The 19,762-nt window shown below is 35.3% G+C and overlaps 1 protein-coding gene across 1 annotated transcript in view; it reads left to right on the forward strand.

The window, feature by feature from the left end:
* The window catches only part of CFAP47 (cilia and flagella associated protein 47), a 533,305-nt gene that overhangs the window by 412,425 nt on the left and 101,118 nt on the right, over positions 1 to 19,762 (forward strand). Inside the window, exons 56-57 of the mRNA XM_058535621.1 lie at positions 527 to 683; positions 6,540 to 6,638. Coding sequence (XP_058391604.1) covers positions 527 to 683; positions 6,540 to 6,638 — 256 coding nt within the window. The remainder of the gene's footprint in view (positions 1 to 526; positions 684 to 6,539; positions 6,639 to 19,762) is intronic.

Consider the following 19,762-nt stretch of genomic DNA (forward strand, 5'->3'; position numbering starts at 1 on the left):
CAGACCATGTGACAACAGAACATACAGTGTACCAGATGAGGGGGACAAAGAATATCACGCTTCCTTTTAATAGGACTTCAATCTGTGCCTCACCTTCTTTGCCTTCATGTGATAACTTTCTGGATGTCTTTTGAAATTCACCCTAAGATTTTAGAAACTTCATGCCCAGTTTAGTACCCAGTTTGTTAGGCAAATTGATTTTTTTTAAAACCTTAAGAAGAAATGCAAGGTTTTCATTAAGATTTCTTTTTTATGTTGCTATAAATAACCTTATATGCATTGAAATATGTTTAACATTTGAATATTTGTCTTTGCCCTCTTCTTTTCAGTATAAAACCACATTGATTTTTCAATAAAATCAAAAGGAATTTGGAAAAGAAAGGAATGATAAAACAGTACATGTTAAATATTAACAACAAAACTTTTCTTACCTGTTTAATTTTTATGTGTATTACATTTATTAAGTGTTGCATATTAAATGTATGCAATTAGGACATATATGTTATGAGTGTTTATCTTTAAACAGTTCAAAGAATGGAAATTCTGCCTCTCTGGAGTAGGAATATTGCCCGAGACTCTAGACATACAAAAAATAACCACGTACCTTCATCTTCCTTCATCTATCCTTATACGTTTCCAAAATCCCACCAAGGAAAATGTTTTAGTCGATATCATACTAACAAGTAAGTTGTTTTCCTTATATTTTACGTATTTTATTTTGTAATTATTAATCAAACTTATTATATCATAGAATATCATAGAATCAAAGCATTTTAGAGGTAGTAGACACTTGAGAGATCAATTAGCTCAACAGCATCATTTTATAAAAGAGAAAACATAAAGTGTGAGAGATGAAGTATCTTGGAAATCACAGCTCATAAATGGTGGAACCAGAATCAAAAATTAGAAATCTGTGTACCAAGTCAAGTTCTTCCGATTTCATCTGTAAAGCCAAATATGTAAATTAGTAGATTTGTAAGATTCTTATGATATTACTCAAATATGCCAATGCTTATTTCTTACAACCTTATAGAAATTCTAGTGTTCTGACTTTGTTTTCTTTCCCCCTTTTCTTTATAAATAGCATATTTGGATTAAATTTTGGCTCTAATCAAGCTTGATCCTTTTTTCATGTCATATTGAAGATGCATGTTTTTAAATTAGATTGTGTGAACTGTTTGATCACTTTTTATTAAAAGACCAAATAGTGTGGGTATAAAATAAAAATCAACTCATTATGAGTTTTCTGAAACACATTTTAAATCTAACATTGGACATTACTAATTTTATCTTTTTTAACTATTATTGCTACTTCTACTAAAATTACTACTACTGTGATCCATTTCAAGTTCAATTGTTGGGCTAAAAGGAATATTATGTTAATATATGTTAATATTTTTGATATAAAAACCAACTTACTCTCCAGAATGGTTATACTGTTGCAATTCATGCTGCCATCAGGAGTATGCTACAAACGTTACCAATTTTCCTGAACCTTATAATCTCTGACTAGTAGCATTCTCCTTAATCTCCATCAGTCTGATTGGGGGAAAATTATATTTTGTCATCATCGCAAATTTACTATTTTTTGATTAATGCTTAAGCTAAACACTATCATTTAACTGTTGGCGTTTTCATCTTTACTGATTACTTCTTCATGCTCTTGGTATGAAATAATTAAGAAAAATTAAGAATATAGTGTCATCTAATGTAAAATTCCCTTATGAATACTTTGGCTGTGATAAGAAGAAGAGACTTGCCAGTATTTAGTAAAAGTTGATTGTAGGCTCAAGGAAATCAGCTTTTTAATGTGGAAGAGACTTGAGCATATGTGTAAGCAGAAGTAAGAAACCAGGGTTGAGCAGGAATTAAAGCTGTAAAGGAGGTAGGGTTTAACTGATGGGCTAAGGCTCTGGGAGGACTGGGATCAGAGTTGAGGTAGAAGGAAGAGCCATGAGCAGGAGGGGAATTTCTGCCTTTAGATCGGTACAGGTAAGATAAAACAAATGTGATAAATTCTTAGGTAGTAGAGGGGCTTTGGAATTAAAAGCAGTTATGTTTACATTTTCATCTGCTGAGAAAAGGAGATGTAGTAAGCGAGTTGAAGAGTGGCACAGTGTTTTGAAATAACTGCCGGAGGGAAAGGAAGACGGAGCTGAAAAATTCAAATATAAAAGGTATTGTATTTGGCTAGGATTGGAAACCACAAATTTAGGTAGGCATCAAGAAAATATCTGTTTGTGATGTTTGTACCAGTTGTAGGGCTCAGAATTCCTGGTGGGGGAGCACACAAGGCTGATCAATGGGTCTTTCCAGGGAATGGAATTTTCAGGCCGCTTGCAGCCAAATCACTTCATAACTATGTGAGTGTTATAAAAACATGTTGTATCAAGATTTTAACATTAAAAATAAATTGTGAGGGGCCACCCGGTGGTGCAGCGGTTAAGTGCGCGCACTCCACTGCGGCAGCCCGGGGTTCGCAGGTTCAGATCCCGGGCATGCACCAATGCACCACTTGCTAAGCCATGCTGTGGCGGCATCCCATATAAAGTAGAGGAAGATGGGCACGGATGTTAGCCCAGGGCCAGTCTTCCTCAAGAAAAAAGTGGAGGATTGGCATCAGATGTTAGCTCAGGGCTAGTGCTCCTCACAAAAAGAAAAAAAAATAAATAAATTGTGAAATAATTTGTGGCTTCTGAAGTTTCTGTAATTGGTCTAAATTCTTTCTGCCGTATAACAGGAAAAAACAGTAAGCTTGACAATTAAAGATTTATTAGTCTTTTTGTAGTTCAAAACAGAAACGCACTCTCTCGGGTAAATGTTCAGACTCGCAGGTTCTCCCATTTCTCCTTCAACCTGAGTAGACAGGGAAGAGAGAAAAACACCAACCTTTGATATCTTTCTCTCTTCTACTTTCTCCCTTTCCTTTATGAAAAGATTCCTCCTTTCCTTTTCCTTATGATGGAGTCTCTCTCTGTCATAACCTCCTCCTTTGTTTTGTGGACTCTGTTTTTTTCTAGCCACCATCTACATGTCTTCTTGTACTCATATTCCTTGGCTACTAGGCATCATAATTTGTCCTGAATTGTTGAAGGGCCAAGGAAACATGACTGACAAGAAGAATAAAAATATTTTAACATACATGCTAAATATACTCATTGAAAAAGGTACTAAATGAATACCTTCTCATTTAAATGTTTGTAAATGTCTTAAAATTATTTCATGATAGGACTATGCAATCCCTTGCTGTCTTTCAAAAGAAGATATAAATGTTCCTGCAGATGCTACAGAATTCACAGAATCCCCTTAGGGAAGTTGGTACCAAGACTCATAATATAGCACCGAGAGATTTAGATAGTTCTGTATTTCCTAATATGGAATGATCTCCAAGCTCTTATATCAACAGAAAAGAATAATCTCGCACTCTTTTTCCGTTTACCTCTTGCATTGAGTACTATTGAACTTGTTTGCTGAGTTTTTGAATAATAGCAAGTTTTTATTGGTTTTGAGAAGACATTCAAAGAGTGGTGCCAGGGCAGACTGGGAAAAGACAGTTCATACCCCCTTTCCCACCCCCCACCCCCCACCCCTTTTCTTTCTGTTATTGATTCCCTGTGGTCAAAAGAACACAATCTGTATGATTTCGATTATCTTAAATTTGTTGAGGTTTGTTTTATGATCCAGCATATGGTCTGCTTTTGTGAATGTCCCATAGGAGCTTGAAACAAATATGTATTCTGCTGTTGTTTTGTGGAGTGTTCTACATATGTCATTTAAATTCAGTCAGTTAATTTTGTTATTTGGGTCTTCTATATCCTTGCTGATTTTCTGACTAGTAGTTCTATCAGTTGCTGAGAGAGGGATGTTAAAGCACACAACTATAATGGTGTATTTGTTTATTTCTTCTTTCAGCTCTATCGATTTTTGCTTCGTGTAAGTTGAGGCTCTGTTACCTGTTACAGACACACTAGGATTGTATGTGTTCCTGATGTATCAATATTTTATAATTATGTAATGGCCCTCTTTGTCTCTAGTAATTTTCCTTTCGCTGAAGTTTACTTTATATGATATTAAAGTAATCATTCCTGTTTCTTAAAATTAACGTTTGCATCGTACCTCTTTTTTCATCCTTTTTCTTTCAAACCACCTACGTCATTAAATTTGAAAACGTTTCTTGTAGACACAACATTGTTGGACCACATTTTATTTATTTATTTACTTATTCATTCATTCGTTCATTTATATCAACTCTATCCTGGCTCCCCTTTCCTACTAGCCTAGTAAGAGAATTGGAATGCCACCTGTTTCTACCAAACAGGAGATAGAAGATCAGCTCCCTTCTTTTTTTGTCTGCTCCTCTTAGCTGATCTGGGTTGGAGGCTTCTGCAGTGCCTTGTCCAGTATATATGAGAGGCAATATGGAAACCAGGGAACTCACCACCATGTTCTCTCTCATGTCCCAAGGTCTTAGGCAGGCTTCCTTCTTTCCACATTTCAGAGTCTTCCCATGCTTATCTGTTGTGTTATATCTGGCAATTTTTAGTTGTAAGCGGGAGGACCTAGGAGGAATCGGGCTACTTCTTTTTCATGGATTTTTTTGTGTTAATTATTATTCTTTTGGATACTCCCAAGTTTGGCCTGTGGAGTCCTTTACAAATCAATCTTTAAGTCCTTTGGATTGTCTTCATTAGTTTTTGAACATTTTGTTACTCTCTGGCACAAGATGTTCCAGTTTCACCTTGTACTTAACTTGCCGTAAAGCTAGAATTAGGCATTTTTCCAAGTTTCACTTTATATAGACAAGGTATTTAGTATCCAAGATATGAGTACTGATGTGCTCATTGCTGCTGGGATGTCTCTTTCAGTGGACTGAGCAAAGAAATATTAATTATTAAAAATCATTATTTCATACTGATACCTCCCATTCAGATCCTATACCATAGGATTCTTCCTCTATTTACCTCACTCTCCCTTCTCCCACATGAAAAACCTGGTTCCCAACACATCAATTCAGTACTCATTTGCTCTATCATAGCCATACAGCCCTAATATTTTTAAAATTACTGTATTCTTACAACTACCGAAAAAAGAGGAGAAAACAAAAAGGAACCAAAAACTACTAAATAAAGTGAAAGCTATCTTGCAGTTACTTTTTCCTCCGAGAATATGTTGCACTACAGTAGAACAGTCAGAGAACTATGGCCAAAATATTCTTTAATTAATTCTTTATTACGTGTAGTTTCGTTGTCAATTTAACAAAGATGGATTCTTTATATTTTTATTTAAATTCAATTTTAAGGATTGCTTTTTCAAACTTTTTAAGTTTAGTTTTATTTTTGAATTTGTGAAATATATATTGTTCAAAACTCAAAGCTATATAAAAAGTTCTACTTAAAGAAATCCCATTTCCATACCTACACCATCCACCACATTCTCAACCAACTGTATATAGGTGACCATCTTCATCTGATTCTGATTTATCCATACTCTGTTTTTTCAAAAATGAGTGTATATGAATAAATGCATATCCACACACATAGTCCTATTTCATCCTCTATCTCATGCAAAGGTAGAATACTATATAATTTCTTTTGCTGCTTGCTAACTTTACCTAACAATATGTCTGGAATCCCATTAAAGTAGTTAATGGACACCTTTCTCATTGATTTTTATGACTTTTTAGTACCTCAGTTTTTTGCTGTTTATTGTTTATATACAACTACTCTCCAGTACATGGACCTTTTCATAATTTCTAATAATTTGCTGTACAGATAATGCCCGAATGCATATTGCTATACAAATAATGCCCTTCTATGCATATTGTTTCATGTTTGAGGTGTACAATTAAAGTGTATTTCTGCAAGTAGTGTTGATGGGCAAAACAGTAAATATATGTACAATTTTACTATATGTTACAAAAATCCCCTCCATAGGGCTTGGAACATTATGCACTCCCATTCCTTTCCAAGGACGGTGTCAGCTGGTATTTAGTTCAATATACTTAGAATTATAAATGTCTGTGCTAACAGAGATTTTTATCTTTTATACATGGTAGCACTAAAAGCAAGTACTTGTTATGTAGCCAGTAAGCATGTTTGGATAATTGATTGATTTTGTATTTTTTGGTTTAAATTATTGTTAACATTGCATAAATGTGTATTTATGCATATGTAAAAATTAACTACCTTAATCCAGTCTTAGATGGTGGGCTCAAACAGGCTCTAAGTAATATCTGTTATTTGAGTAGTTTAAATTAAAATTCCAAGAATTTATGAGTTGATTATATATATATATATAATATTCAAAAAATAAAAACCACATAAAACCATATAAAAATGGTTTTTATAGTGAAAACCATTTATAATGTTGGGTATGTTCTTCAGAAGTGCCATTTAAATCTCGTCTTAAAATATACTTTGAAAAATAATTATCTGAGAAATTTCCCATTATAGGAGAGTTTTGCTTCTATTTCAGTCTCCACTGATGTTTTTCCTCTTGAATGTGACATTGAAGTGTAATATCTCTTATATTTTTATTAGGTCGAGAAAGGCCGAGAAATCTCATCATTGACCGTTACTGGAATAGCTTCCTCAGTAAGGCTTCTGCCTTCAAGATTAGTGGTTTGAGTCACTTACAAGGTACAGGATTTCTACCTTATATTCTGTCATTCTATATGCTATTGCATTTCAGAGATGATGAAATATATGTTGTCTTCATAAATATTTAATAAAAATTAAATATAGAATTTAAAAATTTTGACACAAATTTTAGTAAATTGATAGAAAAACATGAATAGTATAGCTCTTATGTATATTCATTACACCTGTACTGTTTTTCATTCCATGACACACAAGTACAACTTGCAAAATATTTTCTATCAGATTTTGAATGGTTAAATGTCATACCACTTATTTATTTATTTATTTTTTTGGTTTTATTTATTTTTTTTATTTTTGTTTATTGCAGTAACATTGGTTTCTAACATTGTATAAATTTCAGGTGTGCATCGTTATACTTCTATTTCTGCATAGATTACATCATGTTCACCACTCAAATATCAATTACAACCCATCATCACACAAGTGCCAAATTATCCCTTTCGCCGTCCTCCCTCCCCCCGTCCCCTCTGGTAACCACCAATCCAATCTCTGTCTCTATGTGTTTATTTATTGTTGTTATTATCTACTACTTATGGAGGAAATCATATGGTATTTGACCTTCTCCTTCTGACATTTCACTTTGCATAATATCCTCAATGTCCATCCACGTTGTCACAAATGGCTGGATTTCATCGTTTCTTATGGCTGAGTAGTATTCCATTGTGTATATATACCACATCTTCTTTATCCATTTGTCCCTTGATGGGCACTTAGGTTGCTTCCAAGTCTTGGCTATTGTGAATAACGCTGCAATGAACACGGGTGCATGTATCTTTACGCATTGGTGTTTTCAAGATCTTCGGATAAATACCCAGCAGTGGAATAGCTGGATCATATGGTAGTTCTATCCTTGATTTTTTGAGGAATCTCCATACTGTTTTCCATAGTGGCTACACCAGTTTGCACTCCCACCAGCAGTGTATGAGAGTTCCCTTCTCTCCACATCCTCTCCAACACATGTTGTTTCCTGTCTTGCTAATTATAGCCATTCTGACGGGCGTGAGGTGATATCATTGTAGTTTTGATTTGCGTTTCCCTGATAGTTAATGATGTTGAACATCTTTTCGTGTGTCTGTTGGCCATCTGTATATCTTCTTTGGAGAAATGTCTGTTCAGGTCTTTTGCCCATTTTTTAATTGGGTTGGTAGTTTTTTTGTTGTTGAGATGCATAAGTTCTTTATATATTTTGGAGATTAACCCCTTATCAGATGTATGGTTTGCAAATATCTTCTCCCAGTTGTTAGGTTGTCTTTTCGTCTTGTTGATAGTTTCCTTTGCTGTGCAGAAGCTTTTTAGTTTGATGTAGTCCCATTTGTTTATTTTTTCTATTGTTTCTCTTGCCCAGTCAGACACGGTGCTTGAAAATATGTTGCTAAGACTGATGTCAAAGAGCGTACTGCCTATGTTTTCTTCTAGAATTTTCACAGTTTCAGGTCTTACATTCAAGTCTTTAATCCATTTGGAGTTAATTTTTGTGTATGGTGTAAGGTAAGGGTCTACTTTCATTTTTTTGCATGTGGCTGTCCAGTTTTCTGAACACCATTTGTTGAAGAGACTTTCTTTTCTGCATTGTATGTTCTTGGCTCCTTTGTGGAAGATTAGCTGTCCATAGAGGTGTGGGTTTATTTCTGGGCTATCGATTCTATTCCATTGATCTGTGTGTCTGTTTTTGTGCCAGTACCATGCTGTTTTGGTTACTATAGCTTTGTAGTATATTTTGAAATCAGGGAGTGTGATACCTCCAGCTTTGTTCTTTTTTCTCAGGATTCCTTTGGCTATTCGGGGTCTTTTGTTGTTCCATATAAATTTTAGGATTCTTTGTTCTATTTCTGTGAAAAATGTTGTTGGAACTTTGATAGGGATTGCATTGAATCTATAGATTGCTTTAGGAAGTATGGACATCTTAATTATGTTAATTCTTCCAGTCCAAGAGCATGGAATATCTTTCCATTTCTTTCTGTCTTCTTCAATTTCTTTCAGCAATGTTTTATAGTTTTTGGTCTACAGATCTTTCACCTCTTTGGTTAAGTTTATTCCTAGGTATTTTATTCTTTTTGTAGCAATTGTAAATGGGGTTGTCTTCTTAATTTCTCTTTCTGCTACTTCCTTGTTAGTGTATAGAAATGCAACTGATTTTTGTATGTTGATTTTGTATCCTGCAACTTTGCCGTATTCGTTTATTACTTCTAAAAGTTTTCTGGTGGATTCTTTAGGGTTTTCTATATATAAAATCATGTCATCTGCAAATAGTGACAGTTTCACTTCTTCCTTTCCAATTTGGATCCCTTTTATTTCTTTCTCTTGCCTGATTGCTCTGGCTAGGACTTCCAGTACTATGTTAAATAGGAGTGGTGACAGTGGGCATCCTTGTCTGGTTCCTGTTGTTAGAGGGATAGCTTTCAGTTTTTCACCATTGAGGATGATATTAGCTGTGGGTTTCTCATATATGGCCTTTATTATGTTGAGATGCTTTCCTTCTAGACCCATTTTATTCAGAGTTTTTATCATAAATGGATGCTGTGTCTTGTCAAATGCTTTCTCTGCATCTATTGAGATGATCATGTGATTTTTATTATTCATTTTATTAATGTAGTGTATCTCGTTGATTGATTTGCGAATGTTGAACCATCCCTGCATACCTGGAATAAATCCCACTTGATCGTGGTGTATGATCTTTTTAACGTATTGTTGTATGCGATTTGCTAGTATTTTGTTGAGTATTTTTGCATCGATGTTCATCAGTGATATTGGCCTGTAATTTTCTTTTTTTTGTGTTGTCCTTGTCTGGTTTTGGTATCAGGGTAATGTCGGCTTCGTAGAATGAGTTATGGAGCTTCCCCCTCTCCTCAATTTTTTGGAAGAGTTTGAGAAGGATAGGTATTAAGTCTTCTTTGAATGTTTGGTAGAATTCAGCAGGGAAGCCGTCTGGTCCTGGACTTTTATTTTGGGGGGAGGGGTTGATTACTGTTTCGATCTCCTTACTGGTGATAGGTCTAGTCAAATTCTCTATTTCTTCTTGATCCAGTTTTAGAAGGTTGTATGATTCTAAGAATTTATCCATTTCTTCCAGATTGTCGAATTGGTTGGCATATAGCTTTTCATAGTATTCTCTTATAATCTTTTGTATTTCTGAAGTGTCTGTTGTAACTTCTCCTCTTTTATTTCTGATTTTACTTATTTGTGCCTTCTCTCTTTTTTTCTTGGTGAGTCTGGCTAAAGGTTTGTCAATTTTGTTTATCTTTTCAAAGAACCAGCTCTTGGTTTTATTAATTTTTTCTATTATTTTTTTAGTCTCTATTTCCTTTATTTCTGCTCTGATTTTTATTATTTCCCTTCTTCTACTGATTTTGGGCTTTGTTTGTTCTTCTTTTTCCAGTTCCTTTAGGTGCATTGTTAGATTGTTTATTTGAGATTTTTCTTGTTTGTTGAGATAGGCCTGTATTGCTATGAACTTCCCTCTCAGAACCGCTTTCGCTGTATCCCATAAATTCTGACATGTCGTATTTTCATTTTCATTTGTCTCCAGGTATTTTTTGATTTCTTCTTTGATTTCTTCGTTGATCCAGTCGTTGTTCAGTAGCATTTTGTTTAATCTCCACGTATTTGTGGCTTTTCTGATTTTCTTGCTGTAGTTGATTTCCAGTTTCATACCGTTGTGGTCAGAAAAGATGCTTTGTATTATTTCAATATTCTTAAATCTATGGAGACTTGTTTTGTGGCCTAATATGTGATCAATCCTGGAGAATGTTCCATGTGCATTTGAAAAGAACGTGTATTCTTCGGTTTTTGGATTGAACGCTCTGTATATATCTACTAGGTCCATCTGTTCTAGTGTGTCATATAAGGCCAGTGTTTCCTCTTTGATCTTCTGTTTGGATGATCTATCCGTTGGTGTAAGTGGAGTGTTAAAGTCCCCTACTATTATTGTGTTACTGTCTATTTCTGTTTTTATGTTTGTTAATAATTGCTTTATATACTTAGGTGCACCTACATTGGGTGCGTAGATATTTACAAGTGTTATATCCTCTTGTTGGCTTGTTCCCTTGATCATTATGTAATGCCCTTCTTTGTCTCTTTTTACAGTTTTTGTTTTAAAGTCTATTTTGTCTGATATGAGTACTGCTACCCCAGCTTTCTTTTCATTGCCATTTGCATGGAGTATCTTTTTCCATCCCTTCACTTTCAGTTTGTGAGTGTCTTTAGGTCTGAAGTGTGTCTGTTGTATGCAGCATATATATGGGTCTTGTTTTTTTATCCAGTCCGCCACCCTATGCCTTTTAATTGCAGCATTTGGTCCATTGATGTTTAAAGTAGCTATTGATAAGTATGTACTTACTACCATTTTTTAACTTTTTTTTTTCTCAGTGTTTTAGTAGTCCTTCTCTGTTCCTTTCTCCTTCTATACAGAATTGATGGTCTCTTTAGTTTTACCTCTGTCTGAAAGCTCTACTCTTTAACTCCGTGACTCCCTCATTTTATGTTTTTGATATCATGTCTTTTCGTTTTGTTGATGGGCTTCCTTTGTATGTAACTTGTCTTTCTCTTGTGCCTTTTAGGATTCTCTCTTTATCTTTAATTCTGGACATTTTGATTATGATGTGTCTTAGTGTGGGCCTCTTTGGGTTTATCTTGTTTGGGGCTCTCTGTGCTTCCTGTACCTGGATGTCTGTTTCCTTCCTTAGCTTAGGGAAGTTTTCATCTATTATTTCTTGAAATAGATTCTCTGCCCCTTTGTCTCGCTCTTCTCCTTCTGGGACACCTATAACACGGATCTTAGTGCGTGTGATGTTGTCCCAGAGGTCCCTTAGACTGTCCTCACTCTTGTTAATTCTTTTCTTTTTTACCTGTTCAGCTTCGGTAATTTCTTCTAGTCTTTCGTCCAGCTCACAGATCCATTCTTCTGTATCCTCTACTCTGCTTTTGAGTCCCTCTAATGAATTTTTCATTTCCAGTATTGTATTCTTCATTTCTGATTGGTTCTTTTTTATATCTTCCATTTCTTTGTTGACATTCTCACTGGGTTCATTTATTCTTCTCCTCAGATCAGTGAGCATTCTTAACACTCTTAGTTTGAACTCTCTGATGGGTAGGTTGCTCATTTCTGTTTCACTTAGTTCCTTTTCTGGAGTTTTGTCCTGTTCCCTTACTTGCCTCCTCATTTTGCCTCTTTCCCTGTGCTTGTGTCTACGTATTAGGTAGGTCAGCTATGTCTCCTGCTCTTGGATAGGTGACCTTATAAAAGTGATGCCTTAGGAGTCCTGCAGTGTTCTTCCCTCAGTTCTCAATGTTCCAGGGGTGAACCCAATGTGGGCTACATGTGTCCTTCTGTTGTGGCTTGTTTGCACTCCCTGTAGGTGCCCAGGTAGGCCGAGTAATGCTCCTGGTCAGCTGTTGTAATGCTCAGCTGTTTGTAGTTGTTGTGGGCCCTTCAGTCTCTTTATCAGGTGTGGGGAGCCCCAGCACAGTTGGCTGCAAGTTCTAATACCACATTTGTGTTGCAGTATTTCTTTTAAGTGAGTAGGCCCCCAGCGTGGCAGGTTGTTAGGCTCAGGGGCTTACAATTGCTATAAGCCTCCAGCCTTTAGGTCTCTTGTCAGCTCTCTGAGTATTGCAGTTGGGTGGGGCTGGCCTCAGGCACAGGAGCACCCACTTGTTTCAGGCTTTGGAAGGTGGGTCAAACCCCCTATGTGGGTCTTTGAGAAGCACAAGTCTTCTGCAGCTGACAAGCCCAGCCACCCACAGGCCCACACACACAGTCAACACAGTCCTGCCCCATGTGCGCACCCCAACCTCCTGAAGTGGACCCACTCTCTCCATGGCGGGAGCCCCACACACTCCACCACCACCCCACACTCTTCACCCGCTCCTTGTGCATGCCCTGCCCCACTGAAGTCACCTCAGTTGCCAGGCTGCAGATAGTCCAGTCACCAATCTATGCAGGCCCACAAGTTGCCTTAGGGCTTGTTGTTGTGTGGGGCCAGTCTCTAGGGTGGGCTGCCTGCCCTGGCTGAGCTGTATTAAATCGGTGCTCTAGTGGGTGGGGCAGACCCTGGGCTAGCAGGCCCCAGGGAGAACTCCAATGGCGTCTGTGTCAGCACACCCACACCAGGCCACAACAATGGCCGCCGCCAATGTCCCAGTCTCTGGAGAGGTCTCACCTCTCACCGAGATGCATACAGGGCCTATCAGGTGCGTCTCTTTTCACCAAAGCACTGTGCACCTTTCTTTTTGGTGATTTTCGGTTGCTTTCTGAAACAGGTGAATTTGTGCATGGGCCTTTTAGAGCTGGTTTTTAATTTCTTTGTGAACCAGAATTTCTGGGGGTACTCCCCAATGTTTTAGTAGCAGGCAAAGTCAGATATTATGCCACTCGTCTCGACTGTGCTGGGTCCACAAAAGGCCCACAGTGGGGGCGCTCCCGGCTCAGGGCCCACTCCTCCAGGGAGGGCTGCGGACCTGTGGGCTGCTCCCTGGCGGCCGTGAAGCTGGCGGCTTGTGAAGGCGGCGTTTTTTCTCTCCCGAAGGGAGTTTCTGCCTCTTCCACCTCAATTAGGGTTGTCCTTTGTTGCAGGAGTTCCTCTTATCCAGTTTTCAGTTCTCTCTCAGGGGTAATTTTTCCACGAGTAGTTGTAAATTGGCTGTGTCCGCGGGAGGAAGTGAGTTCAGAGTCTGCTTACGCCGCCATCTTGACTTCCCCCCTCTGTTTTGGTTTTAAAAATCCGTACTACTTAATATATAAGTGTATGAGTCAAAGAAGATTTTGGGAAATTAAAAAGAATTAGTGTACTAAAGCTAGTCATACTTATGAAAAATAATTGTATCTTCACAAAGCGAATGATTTCCTGAAAATTTATTACAGGGTGTCCATCTGTTTTTACTATATATTAACCATCCCACCTACATATTGATGAATAGGAAAACTCTAAGGCATAAGAAATAATGAAGTAGCTTAATCTAAAGCTCAAGAAATATGAATTTACTTAAAATAATGTTTTTTAATTATAAGAATCTAATCATAATAGTTATGGTAGATATAAAATATGAATTATCTTGACATAATTAATACAAAAATACTAACTGAAACCAGTAACCACTACTAACATCCCAATACAAATGGGTTCATGACTTTCTTTTATATTTACTGTAGTCATTTGTATCAGCATCCTAAATCTCATTGATTCACTTCATTTGATACTCAAAAGAACTCCACTGTGTAGTTGTTATTCTTATTGAATCAAGGAGATTGCAATTTAGAAAAATTAACTTACACAAAATCAAAACATTTGCTTAATGGCAAAGCTGAATATTCTTGTGTCTGACTTGAGTCTTTTTTTTCTATTTCTTTGCAATGCATTAAAAGGAGTATGTACAATAGTTCACAAAAGAGAAAGTACAGATGGCCAAAGAATGATTGAAAACATGTTCAAGGTCACTAATATTCAAATAGATGTTGATTTAAATGATAGCCACCTAATTTTTCTTTATACGTTTTTTATTTTTGTATTTCAATGAAACTATGGTGAAATTGGAACAAACACTGCCTTAGAGAATACAAATCCCTACTACATAGTTTCTGAAAAGCACTGTATGTAATATAGAGAAAGAAACTTAGAAATTATCACCCTTTGGCCCCAGTAATTCCAATCCTGGTGAGATCTTTTGAAGAAATAATCAAAAGATAGATGATTTGTCCACAAAGATGTTTGATATTGTATTGTTTATAATAGCAAAAAATTGAAAACCACCTTAATGCCAAATAACAACTTTATTATGTTTGTAGTAACTATTTATATGTCTGCTTATGTTTTAATTTTACTTATCCATTAAATATATGAGACATTTCTTTTTTTTAAATTTCTTCCATTGATTCTGTGCTTTCCAAGTCTTTCCACATTGTGTAATCAATTGAAAAATCACCTACGTTTTCTTTTTTTCCCTTTCTCCTTTGTTTATAATGGGGAAGGAGTTACAGGTAGGTAAGCATCTTTTTCCTTTAGTCCTTTAGTTCATCCAGATTTTGCTTTTTTGCTATGTAATTACAATCTCATTTGATTCCCCCTTAATTAGCAAGTTTTCCATCCTTTCATTGAATAATAATAATCATTCTGTTGCTATGTATTTTTGCAATGTGACATCCTATATTCAGATCACGTACGTTCTGTCACATGGATCTGTACTTCAGGTCTTGTTCCAGTGCCATACAGTTTAAATCTTACAGTTTTGTGTTTTCTGATTCTATTTCTTTCTTTTCATTGTCTTTTAAATCATGTCTTTCCTTTTATCACCTATTTATCTTTCTAGAAAAAATTTAGGATAATTTTTTATCAAGTTCCAAAAAAGCCCCAATACACATTTGATTGCAATTACATTAAACCTGTAGACAAATTTGGGGAGAACTACGTCTTTACAATATTTAATCTTCTTATCCAGTGCCATTTATTTCCTCAATGTTTTCAAGCATAGTATTTATAAATGTTAATAAAGTCCATTTTTGCATGACAAAAGCATAAAGCTTCTAGTGGTAGTACTTTTATTTAAATAATCCAAATAATGGGTGAAGGGGGTCAAAAGGTAAAAGAATATGTATAAATAAATGAAAATAAAATGGCAGGGAAGTATCCACTTTAAACATAGAGTTGTGTATGGGAATTATGGAAATTATTGTTTCTTTTACCAAAGTCAACAGTCTTATTACATTAGTTTACAAAATTTTCATCTTTGTTACTAATTTTGAACTCCTTATATATTGAAATGACTTTGCTTATTTTTTTTTTGGATTCCTGGTTCGTTATTCTTCAGTTTAACAGATTTTCAAATAAATAAATAATCCAGTTAGTAATTATATGTAATGTTATTTCTACGCAACACAGAGACCAACATTTTGTGTTCCAATTTTAAATTTTTAAATCTGAAAAATAGAAATTATAAATGTACTTTCTTAATTATAATTTATATTGTTCTTACTGGCTTCAAATATTTTTCATATTTACTCCAGTTTTCTGCTAGATTCCTTATTGGTTTCTCTAGTTTCTACTGTGAGTTGTTTTTACAATAAACAATGCACACTCTGCCTGTGCAGTGGGTCGACAATTCAAGATGTACTCCCTGCTGCTCCATATAATAAAATCTCCAAAGTAGTTTTGTTTTTTTTTTTTCTAGAAACTTCTTGTTTGCTCTGGTGTTCTTACATGGTATAATATTAGTGTTAGGGATGTTCTTGATGATTTGGGGAACACAGACATTAAGAGTACAGCAGAAATGGGAGCTCTATTTCTTACACTGCTGTTGGCATTTTTAAAGACTTGCGGATTTCTTGACCATGTTGTAAAAATTACCTCTAAGGATAATCTCATATACCATATGAGATATGTAACCTTAAAACTAAGTCTTTCTACATCTACATGGGACATTTCCTTGGTGAATATTTGAAGACTATAAAGATTATCTTATTCTTGATCAGTGTTTACCTAAATGTGTAGAGTGGAATACTAATTTCAAGGGATGAAAATAGGTATGATGTGAAAAAAACAAAAACTAAGTTCTATGCTCAAATAAATTTGGGAAATATGAGCTTAAAGAAAAGTTTCTTAATGACAGGGTTTCCTAGGACTTTTTCTTCTAATGCTGTGTATATTTCCATATAGAGGAAATGCTATATTTTTTGAACATATATCTGGCCAAGAAACACACCTTTATAAATATTGCTCTCAGGTGAACTGATTTAGCAGAGAAGTTCTAAGCTTGTATCTTCCAATTTGCCGTATAATGTGACAGTGCATTTGGTTCAGTTCAGTTAAGTGCTAGCCATTAAAAGGAGAGCAAGTGACAGCTGGTAAGACTAGTATATGTTCCTCAGATATGAATGCTGCTGCTTCATTCCATGGTAAGCTTTTCTATTCATCATCCCAGGCTCAACCTGACGTTACCAACATTTTGGTCTATTTGTGACAAAAAGGGATGGATAAAAATAATTTCTGCAAACATTCCTTATATTAACTTCCTTCTGAAAGTTTAAGTTATTTTGCATTTATGAAATCCTTTAATAAAATTGGATCTATATATATTAAGATATCGACCAAGACTAGAAATCTAACCAGTGACACTATTATTTTACATTGGAAAAAGATATGCACATCCATTTTATTCCTCTAAGGAAATATTTTTTTTCTAGACTTTTTCTTCCTTAGAATGAGTTGCATACTATGCTATACCTAATTAGATGCTTCATTTTATTTTTAACAAGTTCACTGTTCTTTTTGTTATCTATCTCTCAAAACGAGTGACGAACTAGACAGGAGGGAAAAAAAAAGATCTTCCTATCACTGAGGAATCTTAACCTGCCAGGTTTTCACTTTGCAGCTCATTCTTGTCTACACATCTAATTAGGCCGAGTAACCAAGAATGAGACAAGAGTATAGGTGAATTGTGATCTCAGAAGACATCCTTCTACAAAGCTGATACATTTATAAGAGTTGCAATGTTCTTTTTCTCTTTTACTAGGAAGTAATGAAATGTCACTGAAGCACAATCAAGATTAAACCCTTGAGAAAAAAAAATCTTAGCTATAACATTTTCCTGGGTCCTCTGACTGTGACATTTTAAAAATTGGAGGGGGGGTTAGCATTATTATATATCATACTGTAGCACTAAAGAATAAGGTGCTACTTTACAAATCTGCATATGTATAAAATGAGACCTAGGATGTTAGGAAGGGAGCCAAGCTACAGGGACTGGGCATTAGACTTGTAGTCTGAGAATCTGTGTTCTGGTTTTGACTGTAACATGGAAAAGCTGTGTTAGCTTGTATTAGCTTATATACAAGTATTGGTTATTAGTATTATTTGTATAGGTGAAGATAGGTAAACACGAAGATGGGTACCTGATTTTCTTCAGTTTTATAATAAACAAGACCTAGCACACTGCTGGTACATGCCAGCAAATATATTTCTGAAAAATGAATAAAGAAATAAAATGGATTTCAGAAGAAAAATAACTATTATTTTTCTAGGTGAAACAATTACTAGACAAATGATTTTAATTTTCATCAATTACTCAATGATGAAATAGTCTTCTTACCCTGGTGACTACCAGTTTTCTAGAAAAGGATTTCTTACAGAACAGTAGATATATATTTCTATATTTCTGTATTGATATCTATATCTATATTTTAAAAGTGTCCAACTTCATAAATATCTATATCTACACAGTACTGTTATAAATAGAAGATAGCTGTAAAATATCAATAAATAATGAAATAAAAATTTAAAATATCTGTCCAAGTTTCCCTCAGAAGTATCTTAAGTATCACTATAGTAAAACAGTTTTCCTGGGAAGCAGTCTCTGAGAGGGAGGTGAGTGTGCGGAAAGTTTATTAGGGAGTACTCTCAGGATCAACACCACTGGGGGAAGAAAAGAATGAAGCAAGACTCAACAGAAGGAGAAGGTGGGGACAAAGGTATCAGCTCACGCCATGGCAAGCACTAAAACTAGGATAGCTCTTCAGAGTTGCCCCAGTTTGGGATGAGGAGGCCAGGATTTTATACCTTCATTCCCCCCACTCCCAACCACTGCCCACATCAATCCATCATTAAATGCAGTCTGCCCCAGGAAAAGAGTTTGACCTTGGTCAGGTGACTCTCTTCAGCTGAAGGCAATTCTCCTGGAGAGCTGATATCGAGGTACTGTATACTGGCAATGATCTCAATAATTTGGAGCATAAAGTCATGAAGATATATTCCTCTATTTACTAGAAGCATTATTGTTTACCTTTCCTGATACATATCTCAATAATTTTAAATATGGTGAGATGTAAGAGTCAAGGTTCATTTTATTCACTATGTAGACCAAATTGTCCTAGCACCATTTATAGAAAAGGCCATCCTTTCCTTTGTTGAAGTGCAGTGACACTTCTCCCAGATCTGGTGACAGTATGTGTATGAGTCTATCCTTGCACCAATACCATACTGTTTTAACTGTTATAGCTATATGGCAAGCCTTGATATGTGGTAACATAAATCCTTCAAAATTTTCCTCTCCTTCAAGATTTTCTTAGTTATTCTAGATCCTTTGCACTTTGATAAGAATTTTAGAATCGGCTAGTAAATTTTCAAACACGCACAGATGCACAGATACACAGACACACACACACACCCCTGCTGGCACTTTTATTTGAATTGTATTGAAACTATATATTGATTTGGGGACAACAGGCATCTTAGATATATTGAGTAATTGAGTCATTCAATCCAAGAACATGGTATTTCTCTCCATCCCTTTATCCAAATGGCTCTCTATTTCTTCAAGGTTTACTTAAAAACCCATCTTATCCCCACTGATTTGAAATGCCAACATTATCATAGACTGCTACACTGCTATATGTGCTTGGGTTCTTTCTGGGTTATCTCGACTATTCCACTGATCTCTGTCTTTAAGAGCCAAAACTATACTGTTTGAGTTAGAGAGGCATTATAATGTGCTTTAATGTGTGTTGAGGATAGCTCTCTCACATTACTTTGCCTTTTCAGGGTTTTACTGGCTATTCTTCCCTGTCTATTTATCTATCTGAACCTTATAATAAACTTGACTAATTCCAGAGAAAACTTCATAGAGTATTTATTGGGATTATTTTAAATTTACAATTTAAATTATAACTTTATACATGTAGGAAGAAATGACATTTCCGTGATATTGAATCTTTGTATCAATGTTCATTTTATGTATTTTCACTAATTCATCAACTTTGTGCTTCAGAAATGTTTAAATTTTATTTTTTCATATATTTTTGCATATGTTCTAATGGACAAATCATGCTCAAAACCATTTTAGATCACTTTTTAAAAATAACGATAATATTAACAATATATCTCATTCTTTTCTGTGATATTAGAACAACAGAAAATATACAATTTGTTGTCACATAATACAAGCTACTTTTATGATTATTTATACTTAATATTTTATTATTGATTTTAAATGTAACACCTTACTATTTGTCATATTTTCTCTTATTGCTTCCTAGATAACATGAAGTCTTTACTTAAAATAACAATTTTACAAACACATAGATACAGAGAACAGACTGGTGGTTACCAGAGGGGAAAAGG

Source organism: Diceros bicornis, chromosome X (assembly GCF_020826845.1).
Source record: "Diceros bicornis minor isolate mBicDic1 chromosome X, mDicBic1.mat.cur, whole genome shotgun sequence".
Classification (NCBI taxonomy): Eukaryota; Metazoa; Chordata; class Mammalia; order Perissodactyla; family Rhinocerotidae; genus Diceros; species Diceros bicornis.